At 38.0% G+C, this 27,142-nt stretch overlaps 1 protein-coding gene across 2 annotated transcripts in view; it reads left to right on the top strand.

Annotated features, from left to right (window-relative positions):
* ADCY8 (adenylate cyclase 8) overlaps positions 1-27,142 on the top strand; it is a 126,250-nt gene that overhangs the window by 50,384 nt on the left and 48,724 nt on the right. For both annotated transcript variants that reach the window (XM_027684445.1, XM_027684444.1), the window contains exons 3-6: positions 644-774; positions 3,495-3,606; positions 14,484-14,611; positions 24,691-24,849. In XM_027684445.1, coding sequence (XP_027540246.1) covers positions 644-774; positions 3,495-3,606; positions 14,484-14,611; positions 24,691-24,849 — 530 coding nt within the window. The remainder of the gene's footprint in view (positions 1-643; positions 775-3,494; positions 3,607-14,483; positions 14,612-24,690; positions 24,850-27,142) is intronic.

Genomic DNA, 27,142 nt, shown 5'->3' with positions numbered 1-27,142 from the left:
ATTAAATCCCTATACAGACCGTTCACCTAAGAGTTGGATGATCTTTGTGGGTCCTTTCCAATTCAGAATATTCTTTGAAATTCTGTGGAAGTTCTATGGCTAGCTGGAAAACAGCACTTGCGTTCATACACATGTATCTCCTTATACACTAATATTAGAAGTATATGTACATTAATATGCACAGATGTACTGTGTTTGCACACTAATAATAAACTAATATACATGGATACTCTACTAATACACATTAAAGATATACATTACAAATAAGCATGTGAATGTATATAATCACGTATCACTTCAACTTGTCTCAAATGTTACTCTTCCTGAGCGTTCCTGAGACACAGACAAAACTCATCAGAAATGCTGAATATGTTCTCCAGTCTTCCTAGCAGAGAGGGCCAGTTTGAATGGCCTCAGTTGAACTCATTTGCATTCTTCTTTATCTAAACCAGTCAGTCCAGAGACATGCTAGACTCTGGACTAGGTTGGTTAGTTGGTCAGGTAAATTATCACAAATGATCTGAGACAGAATTTTTAGAGAAGAGGGCAACACCCTAAATTACCAGCTATCCAGCTCTGAACAGGGCACTGTGAAGTACCAGTTCAGACTGATATTGACCCTTTGCTTTCCTCTTCATTTTAGGAACGGCTGGTGCTCTCTGTCTTACCACGGTTTGTAGTCCTGGAAATGATAAATGATATGACCAATGTAGAGGATGAACATTTGCAACACCAGTTTCATAAGATCTACATTCATCGCTATGAGAATGTCAGGTGGGTGGAGCAGCCTGTCTTTAGTGTTTAAGGTCTCAGATGCTGCTAAATGACTCTTGTTTGAGAGTTTCCTTTCTGTTGCTTTATTAATTAATAAATTAGAAAATTAGTGTACCCTTGTTTAATCCCTGAGCAGAGAAGCATTTTGGTGCCTTATTTTACTCATCAGGATGGATGGATGCCATTGCCATAGAAAGATCCGTTAAACTGAACTCTGAGTCTGGATCATTTGTGTCTTTTTTTTTTCCTTCATTTTTTTACCCCTTCTGTTCAGGGTTGCACAGAAAGTGGTTCCCTGCTTACATGTGGACACATATTCTGCCACAACCTGTTGGTTCACCTCACACACTGAAACACGAGATGGAGACTTGTAAGATGCTCTCAAAGATGATTCCTTGTTATATGGCTCCTCTGTTTAGTAGCCATTTTCATTTAATTATTATTATTATTATTTTCTTAATCCTATTTCTTTATTTTGCTCTCTAAATTTTGCCTTTCCTGGAGTTGGTTAGCAGGAAAATGATAGTTATCCTACCTATGAGCTGCTACTCAAGGTAATAAGCCCTAATTGTACATTTACACCAGAATAATTATGACAGTACAGAATCTTGATTTTACTGTGGTTCCCAACCACTAGAATACTTTGCTAAGCCAATAACATGTTTCATAGGTTTGTCCCAAACCACAGGGGCAAATGATAGAGTGAGCAACATTGAAATTATCATTGAAGGAAGTGAAAAATAACATTCTTGGATATGTTGGGAGATAATTTGCTAGGAAAGACAGTACTTTGCCTTTTGATGAAACCCAAATATAACTTTGCCTGTACAAGTTCAATAAATGTAATTTGCGCTTCTGCAAAAGAGTAGATTGATTATCTACTTCTTCTGTGGCCATGCAGTAGCTAATATATATTATTTTATTCTATTAAATCTGCTTGAAAGTATCAAGGACCCTCAAAAAAGGTTTGAGTTGCACTAAATTAAAATGTCTTCCATTAACCTTTTTCATTCCCAAGGTAAATATTGCTGTAGAAGAATAAAAATAGGGAGAAGATGGCCCTTTTTTTGAATGGAAAAGGGTTATAGTGAGAGGTAAAAAGTCGAAACATATTTTATACTTGAAAGAGATTTAAAATTAAGATTCTGCAGGCTTTACAGTACAGGTACTGGTTGGCTTCTATGCACACTGCCAGAAACTAGATCTTTTTAAAACTAGGTTTAATCTTATTTTTTTCCTAAATGTTAAGCACTGAATACTACCTAAACCAACACTATATGATTCCTTAAAATTAGTATCCAGTTAGAAACTTTTGTTGTTTTGATAATTAAAAGTGTAGAAAATAGCAGTTTAAAAATCTTATTTTTATAAATGCAGGCTATTATTACTATTCATTCCTCTTCAGAGAGCTTGGTACTTTACCTTTTAATTTTACTTTTTCTCACTGGTAAAAATCTTACCAAGTTTGTGAGCCTCTTGTTTAATCATCACCCAAAGCCTTACCATTTGAAGATGAGTTGTACTATCAGTATTCAACCTGATCAATATTGTATTTATTATTGGGTACATTAGTAATTCTCACACACTGCCAAATTGTATCTTGTTTAACACAAGCCTTCAGCTAAAGCGAAACAAAATCTTCAGCTACTCAAATTGTAACACCAGTTATTAGTTGACTTTCAAGTGCTAACAAGATTCATTTGTGTTATTACCAGTTTGTACCAGAATAATATGTGACTTTTTGAACATTACTACTTTTTAAAATAGACAACACTTTTTTCATCTATAAAGTACTGAGCTATTACATGCTTTGGCCTGGGTGACAACTTGCACACCACAGACTTTGTGTGTGTGTGTGTGTTTCTCTATATTCACATGTGGACATTGTAGGCACAGTGAACAGCTGAAAGACTAGAAAATTCACTGGATGTTAAAATATAGGATAAGGCTCTGTTTGCAACCAGTTTGTTATCTTAGATTCCATCAAAACTTCAGGCACACAATTTGATACACCCAACATCAAAGTATGATCTCATTGGACTCCCTGTAAAGTCAATAAAATGGAAAAGGAATTATCCAATTAAAGATTCATACCCTAAAAAGAGAGCACTATACTTCTGACTCAGGAACTTCTGTCAAATGTCTAAAATTGGTGCAATAAAACTGACCTGAGCCTGGCATATATCAAGACTGTCATTAATCTGTCTGTAGTCTTAGGATTTGATCTTATACAGCACACAGATTAAAAAAAGCCTGAAAATCACAGTAAAATGAAATTGCTGAAATCAAACCTGCTGTAAAAAAACAGCTATACGTAAACCCACCCTCAAAGAACACTGTTAGATACTAATAGACCTGTGAGTGTCAAGTCTATCTGTTTTATACAGCCCTACATATTAAGGGTGCACCATGCCTCAGGTTTCTCATTAATAAAAGGGGACAGCTGTACTTATTAAAGCTTAACTATATCTTCCTGAATTTTTTGAAAATCTAGAATTTTATGAATTCTATTTTGGGCAAAACTCTTGCTTAGTAGTATTTGTTTAATCCTTTCAATATTTATATTCAGTACTCCTGAATCTCTAGAAGTCTAGAGCAAAAGTAGCGTGACTTCAAAGCTAGTAAAATGAGCCTTCCACAGTAAATTACTAGGAAGTAACTTAGGACATTCAGAAATCAAAGGAAATAGACTGCAATATTAATATTTTTTCTTTTTTTAGCATTCTTTTTGCAGATGTCAAAGGGTTCACCAACCTTTCCACAACTCTGTCAGCCCAGGAGTTGGTCCGAATGCTGAATGAACTCTTTGCCAGATTTGATCGACTAGCACACGTGAGTTTAACACAGTGTATTTGGAAAAAGACAAAATTACTTCTGTATTTGGGAGTTTTGGGACATGCCCTCTGATCGCTTTGAACAATAATCATCCAGATTTTCCCCACAGGGATTTTGTACAACCATTGAGGTTGGAAGACACTGAGAAATTTCATCAAAAGTGATGAGTTCTGATAGCAAGTGAAAACTGAGGTAGTCAGCAGAACTTTGTGCTTCGGTGGTGCTGGACCAAGAATCGTATAAAAGCAATATCTAAGGAAGCTTTATACTTCTGGTCCTTGCTGGAAAATTTTTTTGTCTTTTTTTTTTTTTTAGACCGTAGTTTCATTTTGTCTTTTCATCTGAGAACTGAGCAAGGTTAAGGTCATGTAATCACTCCCCACAATCATTGTAATGGTTAGTTACTACCAGGTTTGCAATCTTTAGGTTGGATTCTATCTAACTCAACAATGAAATTAATTAAACACAGCAGAGGAAATTATTGCATCAGGCAAATTAATCGCTACTTAATTAGCACTGACCAGGAAAAAAAACAGAGCACAAAAATACAAGCAGATCACAGGCTCAGTTTTGCTAGACTTGCATCTTTTATTCTTTTTCAAGTTTCTTTGGTCAAAATTTCATTTAATGCGACTATCTTTAGGTGTCAACATCTTAGCTGACTAATAAGGCTATCAAGTAGAGGCAATGAGGTACATTCAATAGAGTTTATCTTATAAATTATCCAACCAAATGTAGGCACCTACTGTGGGAAAACATGAACTTCATTCTGAATATCATAGACCATGCTATCTATTTACTACCAAGGGAGCCCACAGTGGCTTGGTCGAATGTACAGATCTACACTCCTCACTGATTTTTATACATTTCTATTTCAGGGTTGTGGGATATTTGTACGTGAATTGCATGGGCATCAGTGAGACCCTTGGGGTTTTCTCTTAATTAAATTAAAATCAAAGAAGGCAAGACTTCCATAATTATTCAGAGTTCTTTAGAGTCAACTATTTTTATATCAAATAGCAAAGTATTTTCTTATGTACAGAGTAATGCCATAACCCATTGCCTGGGTACTGGCAAATTGGTAAATGTAACTCACAATATTTGCTTTGCAAATAAAAACCTCTCATCAATTTTGATCTACACTGAAAACCAAGCAGGGTGAAAGAATTACCTCAGTCCTGTCTTTTAGAAAACTCATAGGAGTAATGTCTGCTTTTGTATGGCTTGACAAAAATAGCTACCCTAACTGAAGAAATATATTTTCATGGCTAGGCTTCGCGAATGAAGATCTGGGAAGGGCTCTATCCACATTTCTTGCAAGCGCGTTGGTGGCTAAAAAGGCCAATACGAGAAAGGCAAGTTCGGTTGCAAAAGACACAGCAGAAAGACTCCTTAGATGGTATATTCTGCAAGGCTCGATTCTTTCTGCGTTGTCTTTTCTCCTCAAGAGTGATCCTGCGTGCTTCCTCAAAAACATCAGCAGCGTTATAGATGGTCTGTCTCCAGGCCTCCCGATTGGAGGCCAGAGTAGACCAGTTATGGTGATCAATATGCCCGAGGCTGAGTTGTTGCTTCAGGGAGTCCTTGTATCTTTTCTTCGGCGCTCCTCTCTTGCGGCAGCCGGTGGCAAGTTCACCATAAAGCAGGATCTTAGGGAGGCGGTGGTCCTTCATCCTGGAGACGTGCCCTGCCCATCGCAGCTGCGTTCTCAGTAGCATGGCCTCAATACTTGTGATTGCTGCTTGTTCAAGAACAGATGTGTTGGTCACATAGTCTGACCAGTGGATGTTTAGGATTGTACGGAGGCAGCGTTGATGGAAGCGTTCTAGGAGATGCAGGTGGTGGCGGTAGATGACCCATGATTCGGAACCATATAAAAGAGTAGACAGCACTATGGCTCTGTAAACACTGATCTTTGTACTTTTCTTCAAGTGTTTATTACGCCATACTCTTTTATGGAGTTTTCCAAAAGCACTATATGCCTTTGTTAACCTGTTGTCTATCTCCCCGTCAATCTTACCATCCGAGGAGATGAGGCTGCCTAGGTAATTAAACTGTTGGACTGATTTGAGCTCTGATTGGCCGATGGTGATGTGGGAATGGTGGGGGACTTCCTGAGGTGCAGGTTGATGGAGAACTTCTGTCTTCTTCAAGCTGACTTCCAGCCCAAAGAGCTCAGCAGCATCTGCAAAGCAGGATGTTAAACACTGCAGGACTGCTTCTGTGTGGGCAATGAGGGCGGCGTCATCAGCGTAAAGCAGCTCCCGGACAAGATGGTTTAAGGTCTTAGTGTGGGCCTTCAGACGCCTTAGGTTGAATAGGCTTCCATCAGTACGATATCGAATGTAGATACTGTCCTGATCATCAAGGTCTACCATGGCCCTTTGAAGCATCATGCTGAAGAAGACTGTGAATAGGGTAGGAGCGAGAACGCAGCCTTGTTTCACACCATTCTTTATTAGAAAGGGCTCAGAAAGTGTGTTGCCATATCTGACTTGGCCGTGCTGATCCTCATGAAGTGAGACGATCATTTTAAGGAACTTGGGGGGACAACCTAAACGTTCCAAAATCTGCCAAAGACCTTTTCTGCTCACAGTATCGAAAGCCTTGGTGAGGTCGACAAAGGTTACATAGAGACCTTTGTTCTGTTCCCTACACTTCTGTTGCAGCTACCAACTTCCTCTGGGAATACATTTGCGTGCTTTGATCAAGGTGCCTCTCACATTTCCTTTTGATAAAAGAAACAGACCAAGCTCATTGTGAAGTATTTTACTCCATAATATTTATTACTTCAAATAGTTTTGGGGACTGCTTTTCTGGAACACCTCCACTTTTCCTGAATCCCTTTTAAAGCACTGAAAACAGTGTTCTGGACTAACTTCCACTGGCGTGATGGAGGCACATCAACACCATTCCTCCTATTCTCTTTTTCTTTGATCATTGTCCAAATATCATGTTTCTGAGCATACAGTAATAACCCTATTGTACTCAAAAATATTATTTTGGGGTTTTATGTCTTTGCTGTCATGTTGTGACCCCCATGTCTGCATTGTAATCATTCATTTTATTTGTCTTATTCCTTTTGCAAATGTTACTAGCAAAGGTTTCTTACTTACCTGTAAATCCTTGACAGGCCTTTCGGAAAGTGGCCCTTTCAAGACCTCCCAAGAAGGATCTTCCTGTAAGGAGGATTACACATTCACATCTAGGTTTCAGATCTATCACTTAACTGCTTCTTAATCAGCTTAACTAGAGTTATCAAAACTCGTTCCAATAGACACTGTTACTCAGACTCTTGGGTTTTGCTAAGAATTGCCATCAAAGCAAAGAGGTCAATTACTGAAAGCTTGAGGCAGTTTCTTTAGATTTTAAGGAAAATCCTTATAAATCCTTATTTACTTCTAAATAAAAGTATTATCTTATAATACCATATAAAGGATTGTTGGATCTTCTCTAACATCTTATATAAATCATATAATATTAAAGAAGACTATTTCACAGCTTGGTGATGAATGTAATTTGGCTTAGTTTCTTGTTTCTCTTATTAAGCCTTATTAAGCAATGCAGAAGGAATGAGAGCTCTGAGATTTTTTTTTTAATCTTCTCTAAGTTACTTACTTCATCAAGTATTATGGCATATGTCAATGCATATAATTAATAAAAATCTGTAATATCTGTATCATTACCACAGAACACTTTGAATAAAAGTTCAATATTTCATAAAAGAAAGAAATGCAATAATATGTTATGTACATCTACTTCCCCTTTCTAATCACTCTATGATATTTGTAAAAGATTTATAGTTATTAAAGAGAAAAGTGACATTTAGATAGGAAGAGAAATAAGTTGGCATAAAACAGAACTGAAGAAAACATTTCCTTACATATTCATCTACTGAAAGGGCTAAACAGAAACTTAATTAATATTAATACTTTCCTTAGGCAGAAATTTTGAGGAGAGAAGGGAAACAAGATGACATTCAATAAGACACTTAAACCTAAAAAAGGTCCTGCTTTGATGAAATAATAAGGTTTTTTATGTTTGTTTTTCCTCTGCCTTCTCTGCAGTGCTAGATGTCAGCCAATATTATGTTTTAAATTGTCATATTTCTAAATGCATCTATACTGTGTATAGATTCAGTTTCAGATATGACAAAGAGGAAATACTAAAACCCTAAATAAATGAGCTTATTAAAGAAGTGATGGTTTTGTTTTGTTTGGGTTTTTTTCTAAGAAAGGTGTCCTTTTTCTCTAACCTTGATTATATTTTCTCCTGTGATGTTGCAGAGAAGCTGCCAAAACTTTGTCCAACAATGTATTACCAATTTTACTTGTGACTAGTGTTTCCAGGGGTGAAAACCAACCTAACTACAACCAACCTAACTCCTCAACAATGCATCAGCCTGTAGCCCCAGTACAATACCTGCACCTGCAGGAAGGGACTACTGACAGCTCTTTTGTTTCCATGACAAAGATACTCCTCTTGAAGTGTTTTATTGTTCCAGGCCACATTTCAGCTCTGAGCTGGCAGTGCCTTGTTCTTTGGTGATATTACCTTCAAGCATATAATCTGCAGGAGTCCAGAGACTCCCTAAAAAACACCCTGTCTGTTTAAACATATATGCTAGTAAAAAAAGGGTGCAAATTTCTTGTATATATTTGTGTTGCTGTATCAAGAAGCAGAGTTACACCAGATTATGAGCATGCATATGTGATATTTAGTTCCTTATATGGACATCATATATATAGAAATATATTAGGGTAAAGGGAGGGAGTGAATACTCTTTTCACAGTGCTTAATTATAGGATGTTTTTCCTCCTAACCAGTGTAAATAATTAATTGTCTAATACCAATGAATAAGTAACCTCATTAAACAATGTTCTCACTAAAGTAGTAGTATTTCAGATGGCAAAGAGCCCATCAAAAGACCTGAATAGTCTAATAAAACCCCAGACCACAAAACACTTTAAAAGTGATAGTATGTGGGCTTTTTATGAAAAAAGTCAGATGAAAATTTAAGTTTTAAAATTTCTCAGTAATTCAGAAACTAAGACTTATGCAAATCCAAACCTAAAAAAAAGGCAAAAAAAAAAAAAAAGCCTGACTTTGTGACTAAATTAGGATTTGAATGAAACTTAGGCTTCACAAGTATATTCTCAGAAATTGTCCACCTCAGCCTTTATCGTGGAATCATAGGTTAGAAAAGACTTCTAAGATTACTGAGTTCAACCATTTACTTAACACTTCCAGGACCACCACTAAACCATGTCCCTAAGCACCACACTCACATGTCTTTAAAATACCTCCAGGGTTGATGACTCAATCACTTCCCTGGGCAGCCTGTGCCAGTACTTGACAACACTTTTGATGAAGAAATTTTCCCTAATAGCCAATCTAAATCTCCCCTGGTGCAACTTGAGGCCGTTTCCCCTTGTCCTATGGCTTGTTACTTGGGAGAAGAGACCGACCTCCACCTGGCTGCAACCTCCTTTCAGATTGTTGTAGGAAACAGTAAGGTTTCCTCTCAACCTCCGTTTCTCCAGGCTAAACACCCCCAGCTCCCTCAGCCACTCCTCGTAAGACTTGTGTTCCAGATCCTTCTCCAGCTTTGTTGTGCCTCTCTGGACAAACTTCAGAACCTCAGTATCTTTCTTTTCATGAGGGGCCCGAAACTGATTTGAGGTGTGGCCTCACCAGTACTGAGTGCAGAGGGACAATCACTGCCCTGGTCCTGCTGGTCACACTATTCCTGATACAGGCCACGATGCCATTGGCCTTCTTGGCCACCTGGGCACACTCTTGTTCTGATGTTGTTGACCAGTGTGCCACATATCTAAAGTAACTAAAGTTTTAGAAACTCCTAAGGGGAAGAATTTCCCTGAAGAATTGTTCTTTCCTTATCTAGAAAGAAACACCTTGAACCTTTCTAACAGGGATTTCCACATCTGAAATCATGGCATAATCTCCTAATTAACATTAGCTGGCAAGATTAATTCCTCTCCAGACACAGCTGTTTTTCTTCTACAGTATGACAAGGAACAGAAATGTTGATATAATATATTATAAAACTCACACAGGAACATGCCTCAATTCCTTCTGCACCATGAGAGACCCCAAATCCATATTTTCTGTCAGTCTGGAGGAGTCTTAACCACCGCACCATAGGTTATTCTAAAGAAAAAGAAACATTTCTTACATGATTTGTTAAAATATGTACAAAGTTTTTAATAGAGGGCCATACCATATTTAAGTATTCCCTGGTTCACTCAGAGGATGAAAGATTGCCACATTTTTCCCTTTATGTGCATGAAAAATAGAAACAATCTTTGCAACTGGGTCCCAGACCTGGTCCTCATTTTTGCCTGTATCACCAGGCTTGAGAACTCCCCTCCATCTGGCTCTCTCAAGGTCCCAGGTCTGTTTTCCAAAGTGACAGAGCTGAAATAGAAGGAATTTGGATGGACTTCTCTCTCCCACCCACCCTAAACGAGACTGCTGATTAAGAGCTTTGGCCTAGACCCCATTCACGCTGAGAAAAGCCCTTTATCCAGGTTTCCTCTACCTTTGGCAAATGTTACAGGAACTGAGATATTGTACACAAAGGCCAAGTCCCTACCTCCTCCCATTCTGGTTGCCTTTTAAAAGAAGACTTATGTGTATCATCCCTTTGTTCTGTAGTTCAGCCTCAGCAATTTCTTATCTACAGTGTTCTAAATATTTAGCTTAAAATTATAAAAATTGCAAGAAAATTGGTCTTTTCTGTGGGTTGTTCACTAGCCTATAGGGTTCCCTTCAAAAGTAAGTGAAGTGATTAATTCACCACGGACAGAATTTAAAAAGTGGCATAACTTATAAAACACAATAACTTTTTTCCCCTTGTCAGAAATTTAGCCCAAGGAAACAAGAAATATTAATGAAGTCTCTGACTGTGTCTTTCAGTAACTCGATATTTGAGCAACTCATTTCTGCAGCTCCACCTCATGCCTATTTACTTGGCTTCCTTTCCAGTCACTAGGGGTGTATTTAATAAGCTCAAACATAAATCATTCACCACATACAAGATAATTATTTATGAAAAATATGCATATTTTCTTTTGCTCTGGATTACGGTGAATTGGAAAAAGATTTCTTATCAATTGCCACTGAATTAATATAGAAATATTATTAAAAATAGTTGAGTGTTTGAGTCTGCTCAATATTCCCCAGGCAAAAATTCTGATTGGAATTAATCTTGGCAGAATCAGGCCCCTTAATCTTTCACTTGCAGCAAATGAAAAGCTGCAAATAAGGGGGGGAAAGAGCTCCTATTTGTGACAAGCTGAGAATTTAATTGATACCTTCAGTAATTGCTATTAATGAATAAGTATGGGAAGGGGTGTGAGGCTGATGGATACTCATGTGAATGTCTGTATAATATCAGCTGTCATTTACATGCCCAAGGACAGCGTCTGGAATTGCTTATGAAAAGGGAAACGGGAATAGAATAAATTAAAGAGAAAATGATTATAACCTCACAATAGTGTTTTAATGCAGTATTGAAAAATATTACCTGTATCAATGTTCCTGTGGGCCCATTTTCTCTTATTTATACAATTTACTCACTTTACAGTTTCTTCATACGTTTGGATTTTTCATTAATTTTCATTTAATATCAACTTTACACTCTAAGATACCAATGCAGTGAGATGATTTTAGGAAGTGGGTTTGAGCTCTACAGCATGCCAAAAATCTTGATTTCTACTATTATCATTTTATACCCCTGAAAAGTGGGTAGGCCCTTACAAAACTCAGTCTCTTACTTAAAACTACAGGATGGCTACCCACATTAGCCATGAATCTAACCTTAATGCATTAATACAACCACTCCAACTAAGCCTCCAGTCTAAATTGTAGATGTGATTAGACTACTGAGTTATTTGAGGGAATCTCAGGAGACTATGAAGTCCTCTGCCAAAGGCAGATACCATTATCCCCCTGTCCTTCCTGTCAATTTTTGAATTATCTTTCTCTAGATGAAATATTTGCAGTGATAAAAAGTCCAGAGTTTACTTCTTAAACAACTATAATGGGAATAATAAGGGAAGAATAAAAAGCACGAGAGCAATTTAGTCAGACCATAACACAGTTCATATTTAAGTGTCACAATAATTTGACTAAGAGGAAAAAAGAAGACAATCATTTAAAAGCTCCTTGTGGCTTCTTGTGTTAACAGACACACCTTACCCGACTCCTGCACTGGTCCAGAAGGATGTAAATCTTATGTCATGTTTGTTAGTCCTGTGTGGGTGTTTCACATACTCAAGTGTCTCACCGATACACTGCAAGCTTAGGAACAGACAACTGAACTGAAGCCCAGACAACTGCTTTAGCAGTGAGCTGAATCGCTCCCCAGGCTCCCCTGACTGCACTGCCTGGCTCTCCTCTGACGGTGGTGGAAAGCTTGACTGCTGGCTGGCATATGGACACCTACATACAGTCATCTCCGTTTGGATATCTCACTCCATAGACAACTTCCTGAGCTCTGGCAAATGAGTGAGGTGACATATCATGACAAGAAAAAACAAACAGTCATGTGCAGCTGAACAGATCTCCGGTGTCACACACACGCACTTGCGCTTGCATACAGCAGAGCCTAATAAGCAGGTCTTGTCGTGCCTTCAGATTCTTATTCTTGTAAAAAGCACATCTCTGGAATGGTCTACTTTGTTCTGAATTTCAGACATGCAGCAAGGTGACAGAAGTTTCACCTGTCTTTACTGGGATCAACACCTCAGTCAGTTTAGGCGAGGCATTAAGAACCAAACAACTGAGGGGTTTTTTTCTGTTGTAGACTATGTCTTTTAACTGTGCTGAATTAGATTCTCACTTAATAGATGCTTCCCACATCCTCAGATAAGCAGGTTCTACAAGTGCATGATAAACGTTGCATGCAAAAATGTAATTAAAAAACTAAAATATGATAATACTTGAGATATATCTTTCTTCCTTCCTTCCTTTCTTCCATTCTTTCTTTCTTTCCTAGAAATTGACTGGTTTTCCCTTTTTTATCCTCTATTCTACTATGAAGATATTATTTGTAGTGTATATGCAGTGACTGAATAGAATGAAAGTGCTGCTTTTTACTTTATTCCACCTCAGTCAAACCAATACGATGTTTTAAATGATCCTTTTACTTTGTATATGTAAAAGCAAGAATCACTTAGAATATAAACCACTTGAATGACACTATTAGAAAAGCCAAAGAACTTTAGAATCTGTGGTTTATAATATCTTTATCTCTTTGCATTTTGGCTAACCAGGGAACACAAACTGAAGCTTAAGGAAGCCCATTAACAGTTTGACATGCACTGATTTATGCCATTGAGCCCTATCCACTTGTCAATTAACTTTTATGTTTCATAATTTCAGTCTATAGCAAAAAAAAAAAAAAGGTGAAACTCTCTATTTTATTTTTTTTTTTCCATTGAGGAGGAAATGTGCAAAAAACCCTATTGTTTTGGTGGATTTTAGGATGTACAGTTTCAGTTGCAGCCATATGAAAAATGCCCAGTGTTCACTTGTGTGGGTCTGCAGACGGGCTGAAGAGAAGGGGACAAGGAAAAAGGAGAGCTACATATGAATTAGAAGCCTGAATTCAGTCTGGAATTTTGTGTGAAACTTGGATAGCAGAGCATTGCACTCTGCAAGACAGCATTGGTATTAGCTGGAGACTTAACCAAAGCTTCAAACACAGTCAGCTCCTACTGATGGTTTAAGGAGATTTCAGGGTGAATCAGCTTTCTTTGGCCCTGTGCCCAGAGAAGACTTTACTCTCACTGGAATGCTTAAGGCTTCAGCTGACTTTGGAAAAAGCTTTGGGTACAAGTATGTAGGTTCCCTGTGCCACTCCAGGTTTGCTAAAGACTTGTCTGAGGTTGACTACAAAGCTTCATTCTCCCTAGAACGGGAAAACTTTGAATGGGGCCTGTAGTCCCATTCATTTGGACAATACTCAATTCCTGGGGCAGAGCCAGCATTCACATGTGCTCCTATATCCTACTTAAAATTTTCTTTACCAGTGTGCTTAATGTATCCCCACTCCTTTGATTACTGCAATCTCCACCACAGGTTGCCAGAGAGAAGAGAAAAGCTGAAACACATACCATAGGCCAAATTTTGCTGTTTTAGAAATTAAATTCACAATTTGCTCCTAGGGTAAAGGATGTCTCTAGTTGGACGCCAAAGAAACATCCTTTCTCCACAGCATGAGCCTATTGCAAGACACCTTTTTGGAGATCCTTGACATGCAGATACTTGATAAGCTCCTATAGCTGTTGGGGATGCTTGAGTGTGACAGTGGAAACATTAGCTAGGCAGGGATTATCAGTGGGAGGAAAGAGGTTTTTCATTTATTTCTAGTGTAAACAGGGGGCAGAAAAGATGCCCTGGAGGAATATAGTCTAAAATGGGTTATTCATTATCTCAGCTGGTGTTTGTGAATCCTTGGCCTAGCTTCCACCTAGCTCTGATGAAACTTTTCTCCTTATCAGCAAGGGCAACTTGGATTAGCATAGAAGAAAAAGCACTATATATTTTGTGCTGAAAATGGAAAGATACTTTATTTCAAAAATTATATAAATCACACTTGTATTAATTACAAACAGGAAACATACAGAAACAAGTTGGGGTTTTTTTGGTTGGTTGGTTTTGGGGGTTTTTGTCTTTTTTTTGTTGTTGTTGTTGGGTTTTTTGGGGGGATTGTTTGTTTGTTTTATTTTGTTTTGGTTTTGTTTTACTTTTATACAGTAATTTTTCTACCACTTTTATATTCACATCAAAATTATAAAAAAAATAACCACAAATATTTTCTATCTCTTTCATGCATTTATGCTTAGGAACATCATTGTCTCAGAATAAAGATTCTGGGGGACTGTTACTACTGTGTGTCAGGGCTACCAGAACCTCGCCAGGACCATGCACACTGCTGTGTTGAAATGGGGCTCAGCATGATCAAAACTATCAGGTAATGCTTTTTTTTCCCGTTCTTCCCGATTCATTGTTTCTGCTAGTGTCCTGAACTTCTTCCCTGAGAATGCTGTTATTAGACAAGTACTTCTTATGTTGGATCGGAAACCTCAGCATTGTCACTGTGAAAAGGGCAGGACTTTTTTGATCCATGTAGTGCCTGGGAACAGTTACTGAATTGTTTTATTAGCCTGGGCTGCTTTAGAGATGTAACACAATAGCTGTGTGTGCATTGCAAGTGAGAGGTTTCACAGTTCTTGACAGTTCTCATTTTGTACTGTTGTCTTTATCAAGAGGAGTTTGAGGAGGAGGAATTGCTTCCTATAATCCCTTTAATAAAATTAAACAACAATATAAAAACAAAATAGACAGCTGTGGCTATCCTTTAGCCTGGAAAGTAACTCATAGACAGACTCATAAGCACTGAGATTTGCCAGATGAGCAAATTTTACCTGTTAAATTAGGTTGGTGCTTAAATCCACAAGCACTGGAAGTGTTTTAATTAAGGGATGTGTTCTCATCATGTAAATACAATTATGTTGCTGATAGATTATTGTATTTTGATGCAATTATACTTAATAATAACCATGTTTCAGTAGTCCATGTGTAGAGCTTTTCCAGTGAGGTACCATGACAGTGGCTGATATCTAATGCTCCAAGAAAGGTTTTCTCCATCTTTTCAATCCTTGTAATTTTTTATTGGTATAACATGTCAAAGTTCTTGAGTTTCTCATATCCAAATAATTTTTCATTTGCAGGTTTTTATAAAACATTGTAGCCTAACACAAGTATTCTCTTCTTTCTGTGGGTATTTTGCTGTCCAATGTCTTTATCTGCTTCTTTTCCAGACCACTTCGCCCCTTTAATCTGAGTCTGTCTTATGACATACAACAGACAGTTAATGCATAGTACAGCTACATTACTGAGCTCTTAATAGAGAAAGAATTTTACAAAAATTAATTAATGGAAAATCTAACTGAATAATGGTTATGCAACAATGATATCTAAGAAGGCTAGATTCAATTATCGCAGGCTAAATATTGCACAAAGTAATCAATATTTTGCTCCTGGAATCCCCACAGTGAAAGTGAAATGAATTAGAGAACACAGTGATGAGAAAAAATGTGCTGGCATTGTTAAAATTTCTTGGAGACACATATCAAATCTTTTGTATTTGCTTGGTAATACCACCTGCAACCAATCCATTGTAAGTCCTTTTCCTTCTAAGACATTAAATTTCTCTGAATCTCTTTACACATGTGCAGTGAAGTCTATAACACCCTGTGCCCTTTCATGAATTGGGTCTCGAAGGCAGTAATCCAGTAGAAATAACGCTCTATTTTTAGTAGTATCCTAAATAACAGCTGTAGTCAGTCGGAGCCATGAAACTGAAGTCCATTGGGACTTGGGTTGTCCATCCCAGACTAATTCAGTTCAGATCTCCTCCAATTTGTTTGACAATCCCAATATCTGAATTTCTGTCTATTCAATGAGCATGATTCTTTTCCCAGGCTTTTCTGTTCAGAGTATAGGAGTCTTATGTTACTGATCCTAATGTGTATAGTTCACAGGGAGGACCAATCCCGCCATGGAATATTAGAAATACTTAAGTCCACATTTCCGAGAGAATTTAGAATTATCTACAATCTATTATTTAGAATTACAGAAGTAAATGTCTTTCATAGTTAAGATGAAAAAAATCCTCTTTAGAAAACTGAGCTTTTATGATATTTATCTCTATGGAATTTTATCGTATTTGAAACCTACTGGAAATGACATTTTGATGATTATAACATTTTTTATCTTCATCTGAACTTTTACAAAATAAATATTTTGTATGTCTAAAATAATAGAGAGATGATTCAAGATATGAGAAACGATCCTTCAGATTCAACAGCTACATTGACTTATACAGACAAAAGTTTCTCTCCACTGACAACAGATAGTTGGTAACACTGTAGTGATCAGTACTAACACTTCTGGTGAAGCAGTGCCCAAAAAAACCTATGGTCTCAGGGTATCATTGCCAAATATTCCTTCCAGTCTCCTTGATGACTTCATGGTCAAAGGGATTAGAACAAGAATGTCAAATCCATTCATTACACAACATATAAAATAAATCTACATGGACAGGTTGCCTCACAAGGGACTTCTGAGTGTTTTCATTCAGCTCACATCCATACATCTAAATTGTTAATTTTATTGTTAATTGAGAGTCTACATCTTGATTTGAGTCTATATCTTGATTTTATGCTCATATATTGAGGATCTAGACTTGAGTCTTGTAGCTCCACTTCCCTCTTTGAAAATGAAAGGAACTGTTCAGAACTCAACAGAATAATCCAAGAAAGGTCATGATTTTCTCTGTAATGATTTTTTTGCATCACTGTGCCTTGTTAAAAATCTTATAAAAGAAAAGCTATTATTGTTATTCTAAGCTGTCTTCTTGTACTTTGCTCCCTTAACGGTTGAGAACAATTGAAAGACAACTTTCAACCATGGAAGGGTTCCATGAAGTCTGATATTTACTCCAAAGTAAGGCAGCTTTGCTCCATCATATTTGAGCATGAGCAAAATTCCTAACTCCATCTGTCTTGCAAAACCCAACGTCCTCTAAATTCTCATTAGCTTCAACTGGAAATGCAAATTAAAAAAAAAAGAATAAGCTCTTCATGAGGGGTTCATTTATTTAGCTGGTTCTAATACTTTTTCACATGCAGCACAACTCTCCTTGTGTTTAATTTTATTGTATTAATGCCTGTCTGTACTGACAGCTGATAGAAATGAGATACTGGTGGAATGTTTAGTCATCAGATGATAATGTTTCATTTTCACAGTTATCCCCCAAGCTAAGTGGGAGTCAGAGATAACACCACCTTCTCAAATGTCCTTATTCTTAAAATCTCTGTGACTGGGACGAGAGGAGGGAGGTATGTTTTGTGAGGCTCAACTCCTCAAGGACTCGTCCTCATGGTATAAAAAGGGAAATCGCACAATACCTATAACAGTGGAAATTCAAACAAACCTTTCTGCTGGTATATTTGATTGGTAAACCAAGGAGTCCTGAGTGGTTTCATTTGTTGGATTATTTCCTACTAAAATACCAGCTCAAAGAGTAATTATTATGACAGAATAAATACTCCCAGCATGCAATATAAGCTAAACTCCAGAAATTAGATAACAGCTTGTCTTCATTAAAAGTCTGTAATTAACTACTAATATTAAGATTAATTCATGAGAGAGGAAAATAAAGGAAAACTAGAAAAAAAATCAAACCAAAACCCACAACCAAAAATACCTCAAGACACCACAGTTATTTCAGATGATCTTACTGACTGACCTGCAGGTTTCCTGCCCCTTAGCATGAAAAAACTGCTTTTAACTTCATCTGTTGGGTATTAACAAAAATCATGAAGTAATCAATAATTGTTAAAAGAGTTACTCAGGCAGTAAAATAGCCAGCAATTGTTTTCATATTTCATTATTAGTAAATCATTATTTAATTATATAATTATATAATGATATAATTGATCCAGTTCTGGATTCCTTCCACAGATTATTTCTTCTATAATGCACAAGGCTCTGCCATGACACAACCAAGTCTCATTACCAGAAGAGAGAATAAGCCTTCACAAAACCAAAACCTAATGCTTACCTTCATTTCTGTGTGGTGGTGGAAAGGGACATTGCAAGATATTCACAAGTTCAGCCTGCACTTTTCAGACAGTTCTCAGAGCGAATTGGTTTCACACCAGACTTGGTCATATTGTCACCTCCACGTGTCTGTTTCAGCCACTGACTGCATGAAAAAAGCATCAGGACAGTTTGTCTTTCCCTGTTTTTTCTGTTGGATGTCTATATGAACTGAACCAGGTAGAGATGAATAGGTTTATGTACTTCTGGGACCTCTTTCCTTTGAATGTGCCACCAAATACCATCAAAGCTATATTCCTAAAATAGTATAGAAGTATATATATTTTTATAACATAGTTTTCAAATGAAAAAGAAGAATTCTAATAATACTGGGTGTGGTCCCTTGTAATATACTATTTTCCTGCCTCTCAGAGCAGACTGACATAAGAAACAGGAATGCAGCGGTCTGCCCATGTTGCTATAGCATCTGTCTGAACTCAGAGCAAGTCAGTTATATTAGTGATAAGTCTGATGATATGAAACTTCTCTAGATAGTAGTTTCTGCTGACACTGGATTCCAGCTTTAATTCCAAGTTAAACTCACCCTGGAGCTATTTTAAAATGGCTTCTTGGGATAGTATCGCCCTTAAATTGTAAATTCAACCTGTCTGAAGTTCCCCTACAAAGTGTTACATCCCATAAATCATATTACCTGAGCTGTATTCTTTAAAGCGTTTAGTAGTTTAGTGTATCCTGTTATGTAGTTTTTTTAAAATAATGGATATCTCCTTCACAAGCATGACAAAGTTCCCAGAGTCCTACTGAGAAGGTTATTTAACTCAGTTCACCTACTACCCTCTCATGTCAGCACCAAAAAGCATTTTAGTTCATTTAGGAAAATTCCACAATTCTGTTGAGTCAAACCAAAAAGTTCTCGATGTAACTGAACCTTATGATCATAGGACAGTTCAGTTTGGAGAGGGCATCAGGAGTTCACCCTTCTGCTCAAAGCAGGGTCAGCTAAGACCCTTATTTACTTCAAGCAGAATACATAGACCTTCCTATTACATCTGCATGAGGATAATAGCAACTATGACTTGATGGGTAAATTAAACATCCCCAGGTAGCATTTGCTGTCACTAAGAAAAAGTGGAACAGACTGGCCAGCTCCATTTTTCCGAAATCTTTTTGCTTCCAAAACCAGGCAATTGCATCCAAACTATCTACTGGAAATGGTCTTCATCACGTGCAAAGTGTTGAATCTGGAAACAGGTTGTGAGAGAGCTTGTTGACCAGGAAAGAAACATTCTGGGGCTGATTTAAGTATCTCGAAGCATAGACAGAACCTTGCACAGTTAAACTGGTCAGAACAAACACAGCCAGAGTGTCATTTTCTGAACTTGCAAAGTGTGAATTCCAGGGCATTCAGATTTTTGACAGCTACAGAAAAGGCTGAAAAGCAGATTTCTGGCTTTTGACTCACCTTCTACATTAGAAAAATCTCTGATTAACAGCACAAAAATCAAATACCTATCAAAGAATGATGACCAGAAGGAAATACCAAGATCCAATTAAAATCAATTACTTTTTTTATCAGTTTCTGGACTAAAATTAGATGAATGTCATGAATAGCATCAGTTACGATTACCTCATCCTGGATAAGATGTCAAACCACTTATGAGCTAAACAGGACTGCTTTATAGATCATCAATAATGCATCTTCATGCATGCACTTTGTCAAAGTATTTGCAGAGAGCTGTAAAGTAGTTGAAACAAATACATTTTTTTTAATTAGAAGTTTCATTGACAGTTGAATAAATTTAAGAGAGAGAACTAAAAGATGTGGAACACCTGAGCTTATGCAAAATGAACTCTGTTCATTTTTTCAGTATCTAGTACATGCTATTATTTATGAGAAGCTTTTTCTGAATCAATTAAAGCTACCACTACTGATGAAGGTGATCCAAGCTTTATTGTCTCAAAGGTTTTAAGTGCTTTTTTCCTATAGTTATATACAAATGAGACCTCCTAAACTAGGTGGTAGTCTGGCTGTTAGGGAGTTGGATCTGACCATGATGAAGTCCCCTTCTTTACATAATTCAGAAATCTGTTTTACCCCATACCAGTCTGAATTTTAAAGAAAAAGAATACTTATAATTCTGTGTCTCTTTACATATTAATCAATCCCATCACATTTAAACTACAACCACTTATTCTTTATTCAGTTTAATACCTTACAACAAAAGGTTAACTGTTGTTTCCACAAACAGTTTTTCAACAGCTCTGCTCTTTCTTACATTGCAAATAATAAAGTAATATGAGCCATACTAGATCAGACTTGTGCTTTGGCTCAATCCTGGACAAGGCTTTTTAAATATATCTCAGACTGCCTTTGGCTCCATTCAGGCAGGTCCCTGCATGCAATTAGTTTCCCATCTATCAACATGAGAGCACATTGCTGTGCAGGACGAGTCAGAGGAGGATCCAAACACAGGGCCCTGCAGCCTCACCAGCACTGCAGCAGAGAAACAGAATGTCCCTCAGCCAAAGACTGCAGGCAGGGAGCCAAATCCACAGTCAGCTGATGAAGAGCTGAGATCTAATATCACCTGAGCAGCACACAGAAAGAGTTGCTGTGAAACTGTGGAAGACAACAGATAAGGCAAGGGGGACAGGACCTTGATTGATGCCTCTTAAACACTGATAGGCCTGGGGCATTAACACCTCTCTAAGCCTATTTCACAGCTTGACCACCATCTTGGTAAAGAAATGTTTCCTGATGTCCAGGCTGAACCTCCACTGATGCAGCTTTGGACCATTCCGATGTATTTTATCACTGGATTCTAGGGAGAAACATTCAGCACCTTCCTCTCCCCTTCCCCTCCTCAGAAAGCTGCAGAGAGTGATAAGGTCCCCCCTCAGGGTCCTGTTCTCCAAACTAGAGAAGCCCAGAGCCCCCAGGTGCTCCTCACAGGATGTGCCTGCCAGCCCTGTGACCAGCTTTGTTGTGCTACTTGGGTTGCATTCAAGGGCCCTCACATCCTTCTTAACAGGTGGGTCTCAGCACTGCACAGAGGGCTCCAGGTGAGGCCACACCAACACTGAACACAGTGGGATAATCCTCTCTTTTGTCCAGCTGGTCGTGCTGTGTTTGATGCACCCGAGGATGGGGTTTGCCCTCTGGGCTGCCAGGGCACACTGCTGGCTCCTGTTGAGCTGCTGCCCAGATCCCTTTCTGCAGGGCTGATCTCCAGTCACTGCTCTCCCAGTTTACATTCATGCCCAGTGTTACTCCATCAGGCATTTGGACTTGCTAAATTCCATATCACTGATGATTGCCCAGTGCTAGTATTTGTCCAATGTTAAATACTAATGTTTATTGGCAATTAAATGCTATATTACTTAAAACATAAATTGATAAAATAGAGTGTGTGTCTATATATATGTAGAGAAAGATTACATAAATATATGCTATTAAAACATTTTATCAAACGTGAGGTCCTCTTATTGACTGTATTTTTCAATTAAAAACTTCTTGCTCAATTATTCCTATAGATACGGTTAGCTTTTATTTCAAGATAAGGAAATCAGACATAAACCAAGAAATAATTATCTTAATCTGAACAAAAGAAAAAGGCAGGCTGGGGAAATAATCATGTAGGGAGTTGTGTGATAATTCCTCTGACAGTTATGAGTGTTAGTTTAGGTATTTTTGTACAATATAAAAATTCTTCGAAACAGATTACAAATAACCATGGTCTCACTTCTCTTAGCTGTTCTTACAACACTTAAAGTGTTTCAGTGTGGAGGAGTTGTTCCACATCCCATCTTCCAGAGACAGGTGTTCATTTGTTTGATTTTGATATTTCAAGCCCTCTAGCTTGCAAAGCAATAAAGAAATTTGTAAATGAAAATCATAAACTCGAAGTATCAGAACACAGATAAATTCCATCTCAAAGCTTCTTTTTTATTATTTTATGGTCAACTTTTTAAAATCTTCTTTTAGATGTCTGAAATATGTGGACTTCGTGATAAAATGAATGGATCTTGTTGTAGGCAAACAAATGCACTGGAACTTTCTCCAAGTTTTCATAATATTCAGGAAAGGGAAATAAAGATTAATTTCTTATTTTCAATTCTTCAAAATTTTATACAACTAGTTTCTCTCCATTTTAGAACTCTTCTTTCTTTTTTCTTTTTTCCCCTTACAAACTGAACTGATGCTCCATTGTAACAATGAAAGGCCAAATATTGAATGCAGTAAGCAATTTACCCTTTTCTCCTCTAGAGAAAATCTATCAAGGTCATGACTGAGGCATCTGAGGCAGTGGCAGTTAGCTTCAGAGTTGTGAAATAGAGCTATTTATTCTTTGTCTGCTCTGTGGTGTGATCTTGCTGTGTTTCTGTTGACTTCAGTGACCACAGAACTGAGAGTCTCTACAGAGAAACAGCAGCTTTGTTTGTAGAGCAACAGTAGCAGCATGATTTTATTATCCTCAGCACACTATTCAAACATTAATGAACACGAGCTCTAACACTATTTCTGGTGCAAATAATTATTGTCACACAGACAGAATTGGAAAAGTGGTGTTTTTGTCATCCCAGTGGATACAGCTCAATTATTTTAGTTGTGAACTTCCCAAGGTGACAGAATCACAGAATCACTATGGTTGGAAAAGACCTCCAGGATCATCAAGTCCAACCTTCAACCCAATACCACCATGCACACTAAACCCTATTACAAAATGCCTACTCATTCTTTGAACACTTCCAGGGATGGTTATTCCACCACTTCCCTGAGAAGCTTGTTCCAATGCTGAACCCTCTTTCAGGGAAGAATTTTTTCCCAGTATCCAACCTGAACCTTCCCTGGCACATCTTGAGGCCATTTCCCCTTTGCTAGTTCCCTGGGAGAAGAGGCTGACTCCAAAGAGCCCAACCATTGTTGTCGAGCCCAAACATTAACCTGATGGTGTCTGTCACTTCATTCATGGCTAGGCTTCGCGAATGAAGATTTGGGAAGGGCTCTACCCACGTTTCTTGCAAGCGCGTTGGTGGCTAAAAAGGCCAATACGAGAAAGACATGTCCGGTTGCAAAAGGCACAGCAGAAAGACTCCTTGGATGGTATATTCTGCAAGGCTCGATTCTTTCTGCGTTGTCTTTTCTCCTCAAGAGTGATCCTGCGTGCTTTCTCAAAAGCATCAGCAGCGTTATAAATGGTCTGTCTCCAGGCCTCCCGATTGGAGGCCAGAGTAGACTAGTTATGATGAACAATATGCCCGAGGCTGAGTTGTTGCTTCAGGGAGTCCTTGTGTCTTTTCTTTGGGGCTCCTCTCTTGCGGCAGCCGGTGGCAAGTTCACCATAGAGCAGGATCTTAGGGAGGCGGTGGTCCTTCATCCTGGAGACATGCCCTGCCCATCGCAGCTGCGTTCTCAGTAGCATGGCCTCAATACTTGTGATTGCTGCCTGTTCTAGAACAGATGTATTGGTCACATAATCTGGCCAGTGGATGTTCAGGATTGTGCGGAGGCAGCGTTGATGGAAGTGTTCTAGGAGACGCAGGTGGTGGCGGTAGATGACCCATGATTCGGAACCATATAAAAGAGTAGACAGCACTATGATGTGCTGATATATCTCAATATTGATTTGGAAGAATTATTCCTGGGTCTAAGACACCAATTAAAGTGCCTGTGGCTGTGTACAATATCTGTGATCTCATATCAGAAGAGGAAGATAACTATTTTAACACAGTAACATTCCCTTTATAATCAACAGACATATTAGTTGAAAACAGTGCTGTGACAAAGTCCCTCTTCTGAGACTGTTAACAAATATGCCCATGTGTGTTTACTTTTGAGAGGTGAAATGGTCTTTGCCATCACACAGAATGGAAGAAACTGATTTTAAACTCACAAACGGTATTCTGGTCAAATCTACTGAAAATAATTAAACTTTGCACAAAAAATAACCCAGGAAAATTCCAATCAATAAAATAACATTTTTGAAAATTTTAAAATAATTAAAAAACCATAGTAGACAATAAAAACATACACAGGTTTGATGAAAATAGTTTTCGTACTGTTCCTGACTGTTCCTGTCTTTTATAATTCCAAGCTAAAGGAGTCAATAAGTCCAACAAAATACTTTCACTCAGACATCTTTTTCTGTTCCTATCTTTCTCTTTCTATCTGACCAGGATAATAAGTGTGCCACTGAGCCATGCATGCAATTAAGTGCTTAATGATAAACTGGCTTTTAGAGCCATTTTATCACTACCTGTACTTTGCTACCTAGAAAGTTATCTCTTCATTTTACAGGCTAGGCTGCACTTTACAACAAATTGACATCATTTTACATTGTGCTCTTTTCTAAAAGATATGGAAAACTGTGGCATATACTCTCATATGGTCTTTTTTCTTTCCTTTTGTGTTTTGCTAAACAGATATGTAAGGTCAAGAACGAAGCACGACATTGACATGAGAATAGGGATACACTCGGGATCGGTTCTGTGTGGAGTGCTGGGCCTGCGGAAGTGGCAGTTTGATGTCTGGTCATGGGACGTGGATATCGCAAACAAACTCGAGTCAGGTGGAATTCCTGGGTAAGACAACATGTATTTCCCTCAGTCAGAAAACATTGCCAACACATTACACTGTTAACCTTGCCAATAGATTAACTGTCTTACATTATTTCATCAACTATGACCTATAATCAAAAAAGGTAGAAATTGTCAGCTTGCAGAGGCATTTGGAAAGACAGGACAAAAATATTTATTTTTCTTTGCCAACCCTGATTTCCTTAAAAAGATCAATTTTTGTTTTCAGCCCATATAATACTCAGAGGCAGCCCAAATTTCCCAGTTAAGTGTTGACCATGAGGTTTTCCAGGATTCATTCTTCATCCTTTGCATTTAAATGCTATTATGAGGCACAAGGCTATAATTTCTTTCATCTCATAATTCAGAAAGTGTGTGAAGAATTATGTGTTCATGGGTCAATATGCTAATAACAAGTTGTTCTGACCAGCAGGCTCTCTAAGTAGTCTTTTAAATAATTTGATGCTTTAGTAGATGTTTTGAGACGTTTTTCTCAACTTGTCTGTATGTGAAAATGTATGGTTTTCCATTGAGCTGCCTGGTTTTCCTGTGTCTGAGTGTCTGATGCAGCTGATTCACCTGGAAGTTGAATGTATTTCTGCCTGAGATGGTCTATATATCACACCAGTTTGGAACGTGCAAATCCTAAATCTGAAGCAACAGTAGTGATTGCAGAAATCTTCTGTTAGTTTTCAGTTCCACCTTCCATTGATGAAAGATGTAGAAAAATATCACCTATGCAATTCAATTTTTAGCCATGGAATTTAGAAGTAATAGCAGCAAACAGCTTTATGTGGAAAAAGTCTCAGTGATGCTGTCACCTTGAATGACAGAGATTTTAAGTCATCAAAACTGAGTCATGTGCTCTACTCCCTACACACACATCAGGATCTGTCAGAGCTGTCATGTTCCCAGGAAGTTGGAAGGAAATTTGCTTCATATTTTGCAAATGCAGGCCCCTTCCACAGTTCTATATAGTAAACCTTTATACTAATATATATTCTTGGAATCAACAGAAAATGAAACACTGCATGTTCTGAGAACAACTTCTGTACTCTGCATATGCCACTGGTGTATAAAATTTCCCAAAAAAATTTCATTGCCTGCTGCTTATCCCACTTGGTAGCCCTGAATGACTAAGGTGCTGCTTTGTTAACATGAGCAGATAAATTATCTAATTTTCACTATCCGAACCTGCGAAAAGCATAGTCTGTTGCTGTTAATGTGTGCAAGTCATATGGCTATTAATGAATAACCCAGAAAATGCACAACCTTGCTGTAGATAAGATGCCTGGCTGTGTTTCAGTCTATCAGAGCAGAGTGATTTCCACTCCTGGGTATCAGTGTGTCAGCACAACAAAGCCTGTATGTGACAGCAATCCACAAAGTCCCTTAGAATAGTGGTTTACATCAGAGTTTCCTAGTGCACAGAGCAGATTTAATAGAGCACTTAAGTTCATTTCAGCCTCTCCTTACTTCTTTCTTCTGCCAGCATTCAAATCCCCCTGCTTACCATAATACCAAGGTCATTCTCATTCCCAGAGCTGCTTCATCACAAACACTTCCCTGGGGTTATGACCGGTCCTGCTCCCACAGTGTGAAACAAGAGCAAAGATGAACCACAGCCCTTTCCTGAGGGCATAGTCCAGGGAGGCAGCTCAGGATGGGGAAGATCCTTCCACTGAGTCTGGGAGCATGAAAGAAGGGGCTCAGCTCTTTCCCTCAATGGCTTCATGTCACCCTGAGACCTCCTGGGCACGGGTGATGTGGGGAGAGATTGCCCTTGAGTGAAGCAGCATAAGCCAGCAGCTCAGCTGCCATGGGAGAAGGTAATCATGAGCACTGAAAAAAAGCAATCATTTCTGTTTTTCTGAGAGGAAAAAAATAGTGTCCACAACACCTGAGAAGGAAACCATATAAGATCTTACAGTGTTATTTCAGTGACATTTTTCTACCAGGATCCTGTCTTCTGATAATCTTTGCCTGGTGTCTGGAGGTATTCATCTATGGTATTGAGTTACATAAAACCTAATAAATAATTTTCCAGGATGTTTTGATGACAGGTATCATCTAACACTTTGGGCCTGATATGTTTTTCACAGTAGGACAGGCTATAATCTTTGACTTCAATACTCAGATTCCCTTTGTACTGTATTTATCTAAAATTAGAAAGATGTCTGTCCGTTACACATTTTAAGTTTTTTTAAGCAAGCAGTGAAAAAGGTGAAACCAGAAAATACTTTTTTAATCTACCAACTATTTATTAATATTTGGTCCATTTAAGGATATTGCATCAATA

This window comes from Neopelma chrysocephalum, unplaced genomic scaffold (assembly GCF_003984885.1).
Source record: "Neopelma chrysocephalum unplaced genomic scaffold, ASM398488v2 Primary Assembly neopelma1_66, whole genome shotgun sequence".
NCBI classification, from domain to species: Eukaryota; Metazoa; Chordata; class Aves; order Passeriformes; family Pipridae; genus Neopelma; species Neopelma chrysocephalum.
Note: the sequence above shows the minus strand (reverse complement) of the source record. Positions and strands in the feature narration are given on the sequence as shown.